Here is a 14,741-nt window from a genome sequence, read left to right as displayed (position 1 = left end):
TCAGGGGCTTCCTTTAATGGACCCAGTTAGAGCTGAGTTTTGTGTCAGTGGAGTGATACGGTAAGTATATTGGAAAACCTTCGAGTGACTCCCAGAGAGAACGTGGCTTTGCTGACAGCGTGGATTTGCACTTGGAAACGTGTTAGGAGGGATACCTGGGAGGGATACCTGGGTCTTCTGGTTGGCTTGTATCCTCTGTGTGTCTGTGGAAAATTTGTCAGCCTTCTCTGGGATCCCATGTATCTGTCTGGAATGCCTGCCCCACCCCCTCTTCCTGGATATAACAGAGTGACTTAGAGAATGTCACAGCTGGGAAGTACCTTACGATTACCTAACCCATGGTTGTTATGACTGATGGCCCATGTGCTGGCTTCAAGGCTAGGGATATGTTTTATTGAATCAGAGCACCTTTTTTTTTTTTTTTTAATGAATTTGAGTGCTTTTCAAAAACTGCCTTCTCTACTTTTCTGACTCCACCAACCCTGTGGTCTTCTACCCAGCCTGCCTCAGATGCTTCCATTATCCGTCTGACTCCTGTAGGCATTTAATATTACAATCCAGACCTAGCCCAACTTTGGTCATCACTTTCCAAAGTCATGTTACCAAAAGGGAAACTAAGACTCAGGGTCATCACTTTCCAAAGTCACTCAACTCGTTACTGGTAGAGCTGCACCACCATGTAGATGGAAAGCACATTTCAGCAGAATAAGTCAGCAACATAAAGAAGATGTGGTTTATATATACAATGGAGTACTACTCAGCAATGAGAAACAATTAAATCTTGCCATTTGCAACAACATGGATGGAACTGGAGGGTATTATGCTACGTGAAGTAAGTCAGAGAAGACAGATATCATAATGTTTTTGCTCATATGTGGAATTTGAGAAACTTAACAGAAGACCATGGGGGAGGAGAAGGGGAAAAAAGAAAGTTATAGAGAGGGAGGGAGGCAAACCATAAGAGACTCTTAAATACAGAGAACAAACTGAGGGTTGATGGTGGAGGGGGAGGGGGAAATGGGTGACGGGCATTGAGGAGGGCACTGGTTGGGACAAGCACTGGGTGTTGTATGTAAACGATGCATCATGGGAATCTACACCCTAGGCCAAGAGCACATTGCACACATGGTATGTTAGCTAACTTGGCAATAAATTATATTTAAAAAATGAAGTCATCAACATTTTTAATACAGTCATCAGTTTTGCTAAGAATTCAGTGGATTGCTGAATGCTGAATTACTGATCATGATGCTCAGTGAGTGACCAGTATCTATGGGCAAGTTCTCTCCTTAAGCAGGAGGAAAGTACTGGGGATATGGATTTATTAGTGAGGTTCCACACACTTCCCTCCATTGGATGCTAGTGGATTTGGGAGGACACACTGGGAGGGATTCTTTGTAGAATTCAGCATGTCCAGCACAATGGAACTATCTACAGCTTTTATACCCTGAAGTCTGGGCATCACGGTAGATCTTTCCCGAGTCACTGCCTTGCACTGTCCTAGGAACTGTGAGGAAAGCAGAAAGGAGGAATCCAGAGTCAGTTCTAATGATAATAGCATCTACCTGGTGGGGGACTGGTAACTCTAATCTGAATACATGCAGGTTCAAAGGCCTCTAAGACACATGATGGAGGTGCAGACTGGCATAGTGGAAGAGAGGTATTTATGTGCCACGTCCCTGGCTATCTGCTTTCTCTAGGGACTGAGATGATTCACATCCATCATGGTAGTGATAAAAGTTTAAGTTGTTCAGGAATGTATAGGGCTTTTTCAACGGCAAATGACAGAATCCCATTTCAAAATGCCCTAAGCACGTTACTGAGGAGTCCGGGTGAGTCAGGCACAGTGGGATCCAGGGTCTCAAGCATAGTCATGAAGACTGTCCCTCCCTCTCTCTTTCCCTCCCTCCCTCCCCCTCTCCCCCTCTCTCTTTCCCTTCCTCTCTCTGTTTTCTGTGTTACCTCCACTGTCAAACAACCTTTGTACTCATGGTGACAGGATGGCTGCCAGCTGCTCTAGGCTTACATTCTCTCAGCTGAAAATGCCTTTGAAGAGCCCTCCTTCCCAGCAGATCCAGCAAAAATCCAGGGCCCAATCTCAAAAGTTAGCTTGCGTTACTCACCCATCCCTGAATCAGTTATGGCAGCCAGGCAGATGGAATACTCTGACTGACCAGGCTGGGTCGTGTCGCCACCGCTTGGTGCTGGGGGTGGGGCGCAAACCCAAATTAAGTGAGAGTTAAAGATAGGTGGCTGTCCAAAGTAAAATCAAGGTGTGATTCTCAGAGGAATGAGGAGTGGATGCTGGGTAGACAGAAACACAGGATGAAGCCTTGGAAACATTACTGTTGGTAGAGAAAGCCAGACCCAAAGAGGCCACATATTGTATGTGTGAATCTGTATGAAATGTCCAGAGTTGGTAAATCCATAGATATAGAAAGCAGATTGATAGTTTCTAGGGGTTAGAAGGAAGGCAGACACGGAGTGACTACTTATGGGTATAGGGTGTCCTTTGGGAGTGCTTAAATATTTTGAGACTACGTGGGTGACAGTTGCACAGCATGGTCAATGTATTAATGCCATTGAATTACATGCTTTAAAATGGTTGATTTTATGTTGTATGAGCTCAAGAAGCAGCAAAGCCCCTGGGTTAGGAGACTATAGTTAGGAGATTATAGGTCCTAGTGAGACAGCACCCTGAGGAACAGCAACATCCTTCCCTCTCCCTTCCCCACACCAGGCCAGCACAGTGCCTGGCACACAGCAGGCGTGGGTCTCCTACTGCAAAGGAACTGAGGGTTCACGTCAGAAGGCTTGGTTCTAGTTTGGCCCACCTTCCCAACACATCCGTTTTGCTAGCTCTTTGATCTTTGGTTTCTGCATCTACAAAACAGGAAGTGCCAATTCTGCTCTGCCCACCTTGCAAATCCCAAATATGTATACACTCCAGAGCAGGAGTTCTTAATCTGGGGTTCTCCGATAGAATTCTAGGGGCCCACAAGTTTGGCTGGGAAGAAAGTGATCTTTATTTTCACTGAACTCTAATTGAAATCCAGCTAAATGGAGGTAACAAACCACAACAGTATTCGCGGTAACTGTAAGGAATCACGTATTTTCCTATCACTGTGATTGATGCGTATACCTCTAAGTATCATTTATGCTCCCCTCTTCTGCAAAATTACACCAGTTGTTAGACCTGCTACAAGATCTTGCTATCTCATGTGTTACAAAAGAAACACACACAAATTTGGTGTTTTGAAAAATATTTTGTAATCCTTTCTTGTGTGAATCTAAAACCATATGAATTACATCATAACTAGGGTTTTTGTAATATTTTTTAATACTACATATTTGAGGTATGCCTTTAAGAGCATTATTCCAAGATGAGCTTCCATAGGCTGTTTTCACCAAAGTGCTAAAGCATTCATGGCACGAAAAGGCGATTTCAAAAGTTCCGTAGGGAAGAAGTGGATGTAGCAGATGATTGTTGCCATCTACTTGTACTGGGCAAGCCCCCTAAACCTTCTAATCAGCGTCCTCACCCATAAAATGGGCATATTGACAGTGCTTGCCTCATGGGGACATAGGGACCTGTCTCACTTGTGTAGAAAAAGTGGCAAACTACACACAGAGCCCCTGGCTCAGTACTTGGCACACAGTAGCAGTGCCTGGGTAGCTCGGTCAGTTAAGTGTCCGACTCTTAGTTTCAGCTCAGTTCGTGATCTCACAGTCCATGAGTTCGAACCCCACATCAGGCTCTGTACTGACAGCGTGGAGCCTGCTTGAGATTCTCTCTCTCCCTCTCTCTCTCTGCCCCTTGCCCCACTTGTTCTCTCCCTCTCTCTCAAATAAATAAACATCAAAAAAAATACTTGGCACACAGTAAGTGTCATCACATGCTTTTACTGACATGACTGTGCTATTTCATTTGGATTCTGTGCACCTCTGGGCTAAGGGCTACTTTGGCTTCCACAGGTTCATCCGAAAACAGGGTCTGGACCGACTCTTCCTGGAGTGTGACGCCCACATGTGGCGCCTAGGGGACCGGCGAATCCCAGAGGGCATTGCTGTGGATGGAGGCTCGGATTGGTTCTTGCTGAACCGGAAGTTTGTGGAGTATGTGACGTTCTCCACAGATGATCTGGTGACCAAAATGAAGCAATTTTACTCCTATACCCTGCTTCCTGCTGAGGTGAGTGTCTAAGGAAAAGCTCCTCAGCAAGGTAAGAGCCAGCTCCAGCCTTTGGAACAAAGCAGATGCTGAATTTTTGCCGAAGGTTTTGCAAAGCAATGCTGGATCCAATACATAGTCCTGCAAACATCCAGGACTGCAAACATCCAGGAAGTTGGAGAACTGCATCCGCCACCACGGTCCGTGCTGTCATAGCCGGCCTCTGGTATGGAATAGACAGGCATACAACACTGCCACTAGTAGTCCACACAGCATATGTGTGCAAAGTAGAAAAGGCAGCTCTTCCTTAAGACACTTGGCTCTCATTGGTCATAAAATCATCACAATATACTGATTTTGATAGAACGAGACCCTTCACTGCCATTTTCCAGTAAACTTAAAAAAAAAAAAAATTGAAACCTCTCAGACCTACAGTGTTGATGGTGTCCCACTAGGGTTGTGCAGTGTGTAACCCGCACAACTGTATATGCCGGCTCTTTCAGGACACACCCACATCAACTTTTGACAGATCCTCTACAGTCATCAATCATGTAATAACCACTTTTTCAACATGAAGAATCCCTTTTCTAATTTTGAGGGGTTTTTTTTTTTATTTTTTTAATCGTATCATGATAGACATTAGTGTTGGCCTCATCGGTCACAATAGAAATTCCAGTGATCTCAAAGACAGAGAGCCAGGGCTTCTGCTGGACCTGTACTAGCCCCTGCATTGACAGCCATTGGGACTCAACATTTCCTGATGGCTTCCGGAAGCATTTGAAAAGCTCCAGGGAGCCTGTCACCACTTTTCAGATCTCAGTGAGGGGAAGGTGTCTTCGTTCAGACTGCTATAACAAAATACAATAGACTAGGTGGCTTTTAAACGACAAAAATGTACTTGTCACAGTTCTGGAGGCTGGAAGTCTGAGATTGGGGTGTCAGAATGGTCAGGTTCTAGCGAGGGCCCTCTTCTGGGTTGCAGATTACATACTGACAGTTTTCATTGTGCTCAATCCCAGAAGGGGCATGGGAGCTCTCTGGGGTCCCTTTTACCAGGGCACTAATACCATTCATGAGGGCTCCACCCTCCTGGCCTAATCACCTCCCAAAGGCCCCTACCTCCTAACACCATCACATTGTGGGGCTAGGATTTCAACCTATGGATTTTGGAGGAGACGCAAACATGCAGTCCATTTCAGAAGCCTGGTTGTGTACAATTGCAGCCTGTTCTGAAACAGTACCAGGTCCATCTGGAAAAGGCCGGGGGGGGGGACGCGGGTGGACACAGTTCTGAAATGTTGCCAGCAGCCTTCTTAACAGACCTGACTGGGGGGTTCTCGATTCAGCTCTCTGGCCTCCAGTTCCCTTTCCTCCTAATTTCTGACTTCAGGAAACTCCAGAGCTGGTTGCCCTTCTGTTGAGCCCATGACACCTCTTGTGAGTGGTCTACCATTTCTTCCTGGCTGTGCCTCAGGCTCAGGCTGTGTGTCTAGGTCAGACAAGACAACGTATCTCATTTGATGGTTTCCACATCCCTCACCAACATCTGGAGCAGTGCCAAGCTGATAGGGTTGACTGCCCACGTCACTCCAGAGGGATGATGGGCTTGTCATCACTGGGCCAGGTTTTACTATTCTGCACACACATTAGGTAATCAGCTTTTAATCCTTTTTCAGCGAAAATCACCTTTTCTCTCAATGTCGATAACCTCCTCATCCATTATCTTCAGGGAATTTCTGTATCATTATGAAAGGACATAGGGTAATTGGTAATTGGGAACTTCTCCCCACTGTTTGATGGAGAATATGTGCCTCTGTGGGCTTGTAGACAATTTAAGCTTAAAATCCAGGTTCATGGGCATATGTCATTTAGCAGCACAGGGCAGCTGGAGTTCGTGGGTGGAGCCTCATTTTGCCCATCCCCCGCTTGAGAAGGGACTGTTTGGAGGCTCTGGTTGTTTTAATCAAGATGCCGTTCATGATGCTGGCTCTGTCTATCTCAACCCCGCCCCAGCACACACAGGCACTTAACACTCCAGGATCCATACCTTGCCCTCCCTTCTCCCAGACCACCTCTAGGAAAACAGTTTAGAGTAAATCTAAAGGCTGAGCTATAAATTTATTAGAGGCAGACATGTGTACCCCACCATCTTCCCCCTAGGGAGCAGAGAGCAGGGAGAATGTATCTGCCTGGTATCTGGGGTTGTTATAAAACAGTGTCCAAACAGAAGTCTGCCTGTCTGTCTGTCTGTCTGTCTCTCTCTCTCCCTCCCTCCCTCCCTCCCTCTCCCTCCTCCCCCTCTCCTCTCTCTCCTCTCTCTGGTCTCTTTCTTCACTCTCAGCATTGCTTCCTTCTCAGATTCCTAGGAGAGGTTGGCCAAGAGTTATTGGATTACAAGAAACTAATGGAGCCTGTTTCAGCACCACGGACAGCGAGCAGCCCTGCCCCACCCCTCCCTGTGTCGTAGCCACACCCATGTGGCTGAGGCAGGAGGAGGGGGGCCTGGGACGCACCCCCATACACACCCCGGGACTGAAACATCCCTGAATCTGGCTTCTTTTACCAAGGGGTGAAATTCTAGAGCATCAGTCCTTGTTCTCTAGATATTTCAGACAGGAATCCCCTTGGTTTCAGATCTATTTGCAAAGCAGGAGCCCTTTTGGCCCAAGGTTTTCTGGAAAATTGTCACCACGTTTCCTCTGGTACCCGTGTGTTGACATAACCTGAGGGACTTTTCCTCTCTGCCGGGCAGACAGAGATGTCGTGAACAATAGGAAACGTCTTGCAATCAGATTGTAGACTGCTGGGGAAAGACAGTTTAGAGAAACACTCAGAGCGTTAGACTTGCAAACAGAATGAAGCCACTTGGACAAAACATCCTGTGTAGCCTGAATTGGACCAAGCTGGCAGCTGACCCCATTTGCAGAGAGACCCAATGAGTGTCCAGGAGAGGGGAGTCCCTGCGCAGTCAGGTGGTCCTGGAGGAAGGCAGGCCCCACCACCACCACCTCAGCCCACTCGAGGGAGGCTGGAGGAGGTCTCAGGCTGGTCCCTGTCTCCCCGCAGTCCTTCTTCCACACCGTCCTGGAGAACAGCCCCCACTGCGACACCATGGTGGACAACAACCTGCGCATCACCAACTGGAACCGCAAGCTGGGCTGTAAGTGCCAGTACAAGCACATCGTGGACTGGTGCGGCTGCTCCCCCAACGACTTCAAGCCGCAGGATTTCCACCGCTTCCAGGTGAGCCCACCGGGGCCCCTGCCAGCCCCTGGCCCACGCCCTCCCGGCACACATCCACAGGCCTCTGAGGCCGGGCCTGCGAGTCTTCTCATCTTGCGGTTTCCAGACCTGGGTGTCCGTAGTAACAGTGACAGCATCAACTGTGGCCACCGGGTTTTGATCACTTACCCCCCAGGCCACAACAGTTGTAGCCACTTGGCCTGTATTGACTCATGAACCCCACATCACCCTTGTGTGACACATAGTGTATTATTGGTTTTTTAAAAAAATTTTTAATGTTTGTTTGTTTTTGAGGGGGGAGGGGAGGGGCAGAGAGAGAGACAGAGGGAGACCCAGAATCCGAAGCAGGCCCCAGGCTCTGGCCCGACAGCGGACTCAAACCCATGACCTGCAAGATCATGACCTGAGCCGAAGTCAGACGCTTGACTGAGCCACCCAGGCATCCCAAGATAATATTATCAGTAATCTATTTTAGAGATAGAGAAACTGAGGCATAGAAAGGTAAAATAACTCAAGGTCCCATAGGGCTATGTATGTTTCCAAATCTCTTTCTCTCTACTGCTTTTCAGTCAGAATCCCCTGAAATATTCAGTAAAAATACATTTCTGGGTTCCAAGTTGAGTGTACCCAGGGCAGAGTTTCTGAACCTCAGCCCTCCGAACATGGTAGCTGGATAGTTCTCTGTTGTGGGGCGCTGTCCTGTGCGTTGTTGGGTGTGAGACTGCATTCTTGGGTTCTAGCCGCTAGATCTAGCCACACACTCCAGTTAGGAAAACAAAAAAATGTCTTTGGACATCGCCAAATGTCCTCTGGGGGCAAACTCACCCCCATTTGAGAATTCCTAATCTGTGTTGAGGTCCAGGAATTTTTATTTTGATGTGTTACACTCTGGAGAATCCTGATGAGCAGTCAGGTTTGCAAAACACCGCGCTCTATGAACCCGAAGAAGTCAGAAGAGGTAGAAACGTTACTGCCGTCACAGTGTCTCGGCACAGCCAAGCAACTTACGGTTCTGCGGGGAGCAGAGGCAGGGGGTCATAAATGCTCCATCTGCTTCCATGAGCCCCAAGGATGCTTGGCGCCCAAACCTCTTTTGGATGGCAGCCTCCTTCCGTCCTGTGTGAGTGCCCGTCCCGCTCCCGCCTCACCCCCCTCACCATGCCCTGGCACCTGCTGCTGAGAGGGCAAGCAGAATGCTACAGAGTGGTTAAACACATCACTCTGAGGCCACCAGAGCCACCCCGTGGAGATGGTATACTTCTTCCCCAACCACTAACACAGAGGGAGTGCAGGTGGGTAACCCGAGCTGAGGCGCCCCCGCAGACTCACTCTGACACATAATAGAACCATCCATGGGAGGACACGGCCACCCCCACCCGAGTGGAGCTTCTAGTCTCTTAGCAGGCTCCTCAGCGTGTGGTCCAGGGAGCTGGCATAAGCATCACCAGGGAGCTGTTAGAAGGCTGCCGTCTCCACTGCTCCAGCTGGCCTGGGGAAGAATCTGCACATAAATAAGATTCCCAGGTAGAGGAGGAGGCTATTTGTGCTTGAGAAGCACAGGAGTAGGAATCTGTCCCGTACCAGGCTCTGTGCCAGGACCTCTGTGGGCCTTGGCTTCACTGGGGTAGGCAGCATCCCCATTGTGCACGTGGGGAAACTGAGGCACAGAGGGGCTAACTTCCTTGTCCGTGGACACAGAGCGGAGTGGCAGGGCTGCAGGTCCCTCCCAGATGCCTCCAGCTGCAGACCTGGTTCTTTTCCATCAAACCCCACTGCCACCCTGGTTTTGTGTCCACATGGGTGCAGAACACACAGAGGGTTTCGTCTCATTATCCGGATTTCCTCAAGGTGCCCACCTAACATCTTTCACCTCTGTAAGCGGTTGCTGCAATAAGTATTCTTTTAGGCCTGTTTTTGGTGGCAGATTAAGAGCTACCCAGGGACCTCTTCAAACCCATGTTAATTTAGGTATGAACTTGGGTGACATTTAACTCCTTTGTCCATGGAGAAAGGATCTACTGAGCAGAAAGATGGTTGCAGGGGAAAATAGCTGACCTCTTCAAAAGGAAAAAAAAAAAAAAAAGATTCCCACTTTTGTAGAGGACCAACTGTTTGCCTCAATGCCAAGGACCTTCATCGTTTAGAGCAAATGGCCACGGCAGTTGGTGGGACGCTGCCCCTGGTGGCGGCATCTGCGTTGCAGCTCTAGCCTCCCAGGAACATCGTGGTCTCTGGTAAAGACAAGCTCACACAGAGACCTCGCACGTGCTCACAGCTATTCCTCTCACAGTAAACAGAGATCAAGAATATCCCCCAACATCTAGAGTCTAAGAAACTGCTGCCTGTAAGGAACTTAGAGTTCTTGTTCAAAGAAGAGTGATAAATATAGAAACGTGCCCTTTTAGAAGATACAGCTGTGAATAAAGAATCACAAGCAGACGAGGGAGGCTGCCGGCCTCTGAGTCCATTCTCTGCCTCGAGAACATGAAGGTCTAGAAGCCCCTCGTAGCAGGCTTTGGGGAGTAGTGACAATAGTCAATAATAGCTAACACCGTGTGCCAGACTCTGTGCTTAGTACATATTTTATTATACCCATTTTAAGGATGAGAAAGCTAAAGCCCTGGGTGATTTGCCTAAGGACATAGTTAGGAAGTAGCAGTGTAAGGATTTGACCCCAAGTGGTCTCCTTTCAGCACTACTGTAAGGTAACTGAACTGAACTTTCTCCCCCCCCCCCCCCCCCCCCCCCCCCGGGGAGAGTGAGAATACTATTAAATACTGTCCGTGAACCGCCACAGGGTTCATGAAGCCGAGAGGTGAGGGGATCTTCAGGATAATACCAAGGATGTTTGTTTTCGGGAGCTTCCAGCTTACCCAGCAGCCCAGTCCTGGGATGGCATAGTGGAAAGAGCTTGGGCTTGAGAGTCCTGCAGCCGTGTGAGTTTGTATTTGAGCTCAGTTTCCTTCTGTGTCAAATGAAACTCATAATGCCTGCTTTGCAGTGTTGCAGATTCGAGGTGGTGATACAACGCAGCATTCGGTGTATATAGTATGTGCTCGGTGGTTTTTATGGTCATTGGTGCTATTAACCCACTGCAGTGAAAACAGTGTTAGACCCAGCTTAAGGTCAGTAATAACACTAGACCATTAGCTCCTCAAGGGAGGGCTGGGTTTTGTTTCCAGAGTCCTAGACGGGGGTCACCAAACTACACCCCCTGAGCTAAATCCAGCACACTGCCTGCTTTTGTAAATAAAGTTTTTTTGGAAAACAGCCACACCCATTGACCACAGCTGCATTTACTGTGTGGCTGCTTTCACACTATGACAGAACAGTTGAGTAGTTGCAAAGCTGGAAATAGTTACTATGGCCCTTTGTTGATCCCTGCCCAGATATTAGTATAAGACCCAGTAGGTCACAGCGGGCTCAGAATTTTCCTTCTTTATCCTCAACCCAGGATCTTCATCTTGGCTTTGCCATTAGCTTGCTGTATGGCCTTAGATAAGTCCCTTTCCCTCTCTGGACCTCAGTTTCCTTGAAAACTTGGTTTACATACGTGGTCTTTTAATACTGCCCCATGGTCACCTGGGAAGCTTCTTGGCCTCCAGATTCCTAAACCTCATCTCCAGAGATGTTGAGTCTGTAGGCCTGGGGATGGACCCCAGAATCTGAATTTTTTTAAAAATGTTCAATTGACTGTGGTATTTAGCCCAGTCAGGCACCATTTACCTTACCCTGGAGTCTTAGAAGAGTATCACCCCAAAAACCTGTTAAGAATGTAGATTCCTAAGTCTCACTCCCACAGATTGTTCTGATCAGTACCTCTCGGAGTTCCTTGTGAGTCTGTAAATCAGCTGCAGTGCCCAGGAGGCAGTAGGGAGTAGTGGAGACTATAGTGAGCTGAAGAGGATATGCCCATCTAAAGGGACAGCTGCTTTTCAGCCCTTTTATTTTTTATTTTAGAGTGGGCACACAGGGAAGAGGGGGCAGGGAGAGGGAGAATCCCAAGCAGGCTCCACGCTCAGTGCAGCCTGATGCGGGGCTCGATCCCAAGACCCTGGGATCATAACCTGAGCCAAAATCAAGAGCCGGACACTTAACTGACTGGGCCCCCCAGGCGCCCCCTTGCTCTCCAGCTTAAAGCAGTCATTCCCATGTAGGAACAGGGGCCTGGTTGTTGCCAGATGTATTTCTGTTTAAAGGAAAGCTAAGGGGCGCCTGGGTGGCGCAGTCGGTTAAGCGTCCGACTTCAGCCAGGTCACGATCTTGCGCTCCGTGAGTTCGAGCCCCGCGTCAGGCTCTGGGCTGATGGCTCAGAGCCTGGAGCCTGTTTCCGATTCTCTGTCTCCCTCTCTCTCTGTCCCTCCCCCGTTCATGCTCTGTCTCTCCCTGTCCCAAAAATAAATAAACGTTGAAAAAAAAAATTAAAGGAAAGCTAAAAATTGTTTCTGTGAACTCTTGTACTTTTTAAATATTGCCAGCTAATTCAATTTTAAAACACTCTGCTGGACGACTAAAATATATCTGTAGGCTATATTTGCCCCAGACCTTCAGCTAAATGATTCCTGAGATCCATCTCAGCTATAAACATCTAGGACGTCATTTATTTAACAGACATTTAAATGATGCTTACTCTGTGCCCATCATTGCTTTAAATGCTCTCCAAATATTAACTCATTCAGTCCTAACACACTTCTGAGGATCTCCACTTTATGGATAGGGAAACTGAGGACAGAGAGGTTAGAAAGTGTCAGAGCTGGGATGTGGATCCAGACAGGGTGGCTTGCCGAGCCCCGCTCCCCAAACCCCCACTCCCTCCCCCATCCCACTCCCTGACACTGCTTTTTTTATCCCATGAGCACAGCAGACAGCCAGGCCCACCTTCTTTGCCCGAAAATTCGAAGCCGTGGTGAATCAGGAAATCATCGGGCAGCTGGACTATTACCTGTACGGGAACTACCCCGCGGGCACCCCGGGCCTCCGCTCCTACTGGGAGAATGTGTACGATGAGCCGGATGGCACCCACAGCCTGAGCGACGTGGCACTCACCTTGTATCACTCCTTTGCCCGCCTGGGCCTCCGACGGGCTGAGTCGTCGCTGCACGTGGAGGGGGAGAACAGCTGCCGGTGAGCCCCTGGGTGGGGAGAATCGTCCCCGGGTGCAGGAGGGGCGGGCGGCACAGCACCAAAAGGGGGCGCTGCGTGGGGACCTCCACCTCTCTGGGGGCTGTAGCCGCGCACCTCACCTCTCCCAGTCTCCTAGGGCCTGAAAAGCATCTGAACCGTCCCAAGGGCCGGCACTCTTCCACTCTAAGCCTAAGCCACGGTCACTCTTCCGCTTTTTCATAATACCAAGTCTACTGTTTACCTACTTATTCCCTCGCAGCGCGTTCATGTTTAAGCTAAGTACATGTATCTTACAGGGAAGCTTTAGATCACCATGTTGTATAGTGATGTCTGTCTTAAGTGGAAGGTAACCATGAAAATGCAGAACTTTTTTTTTTTTTACTTTTTATTACAGAAAATGTCAAGTATATATGAAATAGCAGAGTGCGACCCCACACTCCCATCACCCAGTTCTAGCAATCTCTAGCTCAGGGCCAAGGCGATTTCCTCTCTTCGCCCTTGCCCACTTACCCTCCTCTCAGATAGTTTGATTGCAGCAAATCCCAGGCGACCTTTCATTTGAGCTATACGTATTTTAATACGTATCTCTGGAAAATAAAGACTCCTTTTTAATACATAGCCATACTGTCACTGACACACCTAAAAATATAACCAGAAGCGTCATTAACATGCAGAACTGTTATTTAAGATGTTCAGGTACCGCTTAGCATCATCTCACCCACCACTAGCAGGTACCAGTTGAGACCTGAAAAAGAGTGTTCTAGAATATATGGAAAGAAGAGGGGAAGGTAGAAGATCATTCACCCTGGGCCCCTTCCCCTTCGCGAAGCCCTCCAGCCCTGGTCTATTTTGCCTGCCTATTCTTCCGTACCAGCAATGCGCATTGCAGATGTTTACATAATTGCACCAAGAATTGGGAGCCCTGGTTGTTTTTTTTTTTTTTTCACTTGACGTTGTAATATTCGCCCCTTTTCCCCATGCCGCTCTGCCGCCTCCCTAATGATAATGATCCTCTTTAATGCCTGCAAGGATTCCATTGAGTAGAAATTCCAGAGTTTGCCTGGTTCTGCCCTTTCCCGTTGCCTTGGCAGTAATGGACCATTGTAAATAATGTTCTGATGACTATCTTTGTGCAAAAAGCCTCTTTTTTCTCCCCCTTCTCTTTTCTGATGATTTCCTTAGGATGCATTCCCAGAAGTGCTGATCACTCTCCCTCTCTTTCTTGGTCTCCGTTCTCTTCGTCATCCACCTCCCTTCTTTAACTACAAAGAGAAAACATTTCTTCTTCTTCTTCTTCTTCTTTTTTTTTTTATTTTTTTTTTTTCTTTTTTGAACAACAGTCTGTCCACACTGAGGCCTCCCCTGGTGTCCCTCCTTGCTCTTCTGTTTCCTCATCTGGGGAGTGGAAGAAGAGAAGAAAGAGGAACTGTCTTGTTCCCTCCAAGCTGCAAACATGGGAGTATCCGCCCAGTGCCTGGTGCATACCCAGCTGGGCTGCAGCAGACACTTCCGTTCTCTCCTCCTGGCCTCACACTTCGCCTCTCCTCTCTGTGCGAGTTCTGATTGGGTTTGAAGGGAGACCAGACTGGGTCGGGAGCCCAGGACTGCACTCCATACCTGTTGACCTTGGACAAGTCATTAATCTCTCTGCCTCAGCTTCCTCGTCTGTAAGATGCACATAGTGTCAGTAAGGTGGTGTGAATTTTAACGGAGATCATCTTCAAACGCTGCCTCATGAGCTACGTATCACTGTTACTATTATCATCCCCATTTAAGTGTTTTACACGCTAAGTGCTCACTAAGGACGCATGTCACTGTTGGTATCTCAGTTGCCATTATCAGGAAGCTGCCAAAAGCAGTCAACACTGAGCCCGGTGTGAGAGCTGCACGCTTCGTAGAGGGTATGAACCGCTTCCTCCTTGGCTGTTTCCCTGTGCTCAGCGCCTCCCCGCTTCCTGTGCAGCCCACCCTTCCCCAGTCTTTGAAGGTCACTTTCAAGGCCTCTGTGATGCTCATCTGGGGCTCCCCCAAGAGCCCCACTCCTCCCTCTCCCAAGCGGCCAGTAGCTCAGACTTCCCTCCAACACGCCCACTGCGGATAGGTGCGGTGCCCCGGGTCAAGGTCGTCACCAGTGTCTTTCCCCTCCTGCTAGTTTGGGACAGGATCCTGGCTTTCAGAGCCACCACATGCATCCCTGTAGGTA

At 48.5% G+C, this 14,741-nt stretch overlaps 1 protein-coding gene across 3 annotated transcripts in view; it reads left to right on the top strand.

Moving 5' to 3' along the window:
- The window catches only part of XYLT1 (xylosyltransferase 1), a 278,553-nt gene that overhangs the window by 241,413 nt on the left and 22,399 nt on the right, over positions 1 to 14,741 (top strand). For all 3 annotated transcript variants that reach the window (XM_040458947.1, XM_040458948.1, XM_040458946.1), the window contains 3 exons: positions 3,976 to 4,192; positions 7,238 to 7,414; positions 12,276 to 12,538. In XM_040458947.1, coding sequence (XP_040314881.1) covers positions 3,976 to 4,192; positions 7,238 to 7,414; positions 12,276 to 12,538 — 657 coding nt within the window. The remainder of the gene's footprint in view (positions 1 to 3,975; positions 4,193 to 7,237; positions 7,415 to 12,275; positions 12,539 to 14,741) is intronic.

The sequence above is a fragment of the Herpailurus yagouaroundi genome, unplaced genomic scaffold, assembly GCF_014898765.1.
Source record: "Herpailurus yagouaroundi ecotype Mexico unplaced genomic scaffold, PumYag 222, whole genome shotgun sequence".
Lineage (NCBI taxonomy): Eukaryota > Metazoa > Chordata > Mammalia > Carnivora > Felidae > Herpailurus > Herpailurus yagouaroundi.
This window is presented reverse-complemented; position numbering and strand designations above follow the sequence as displayed.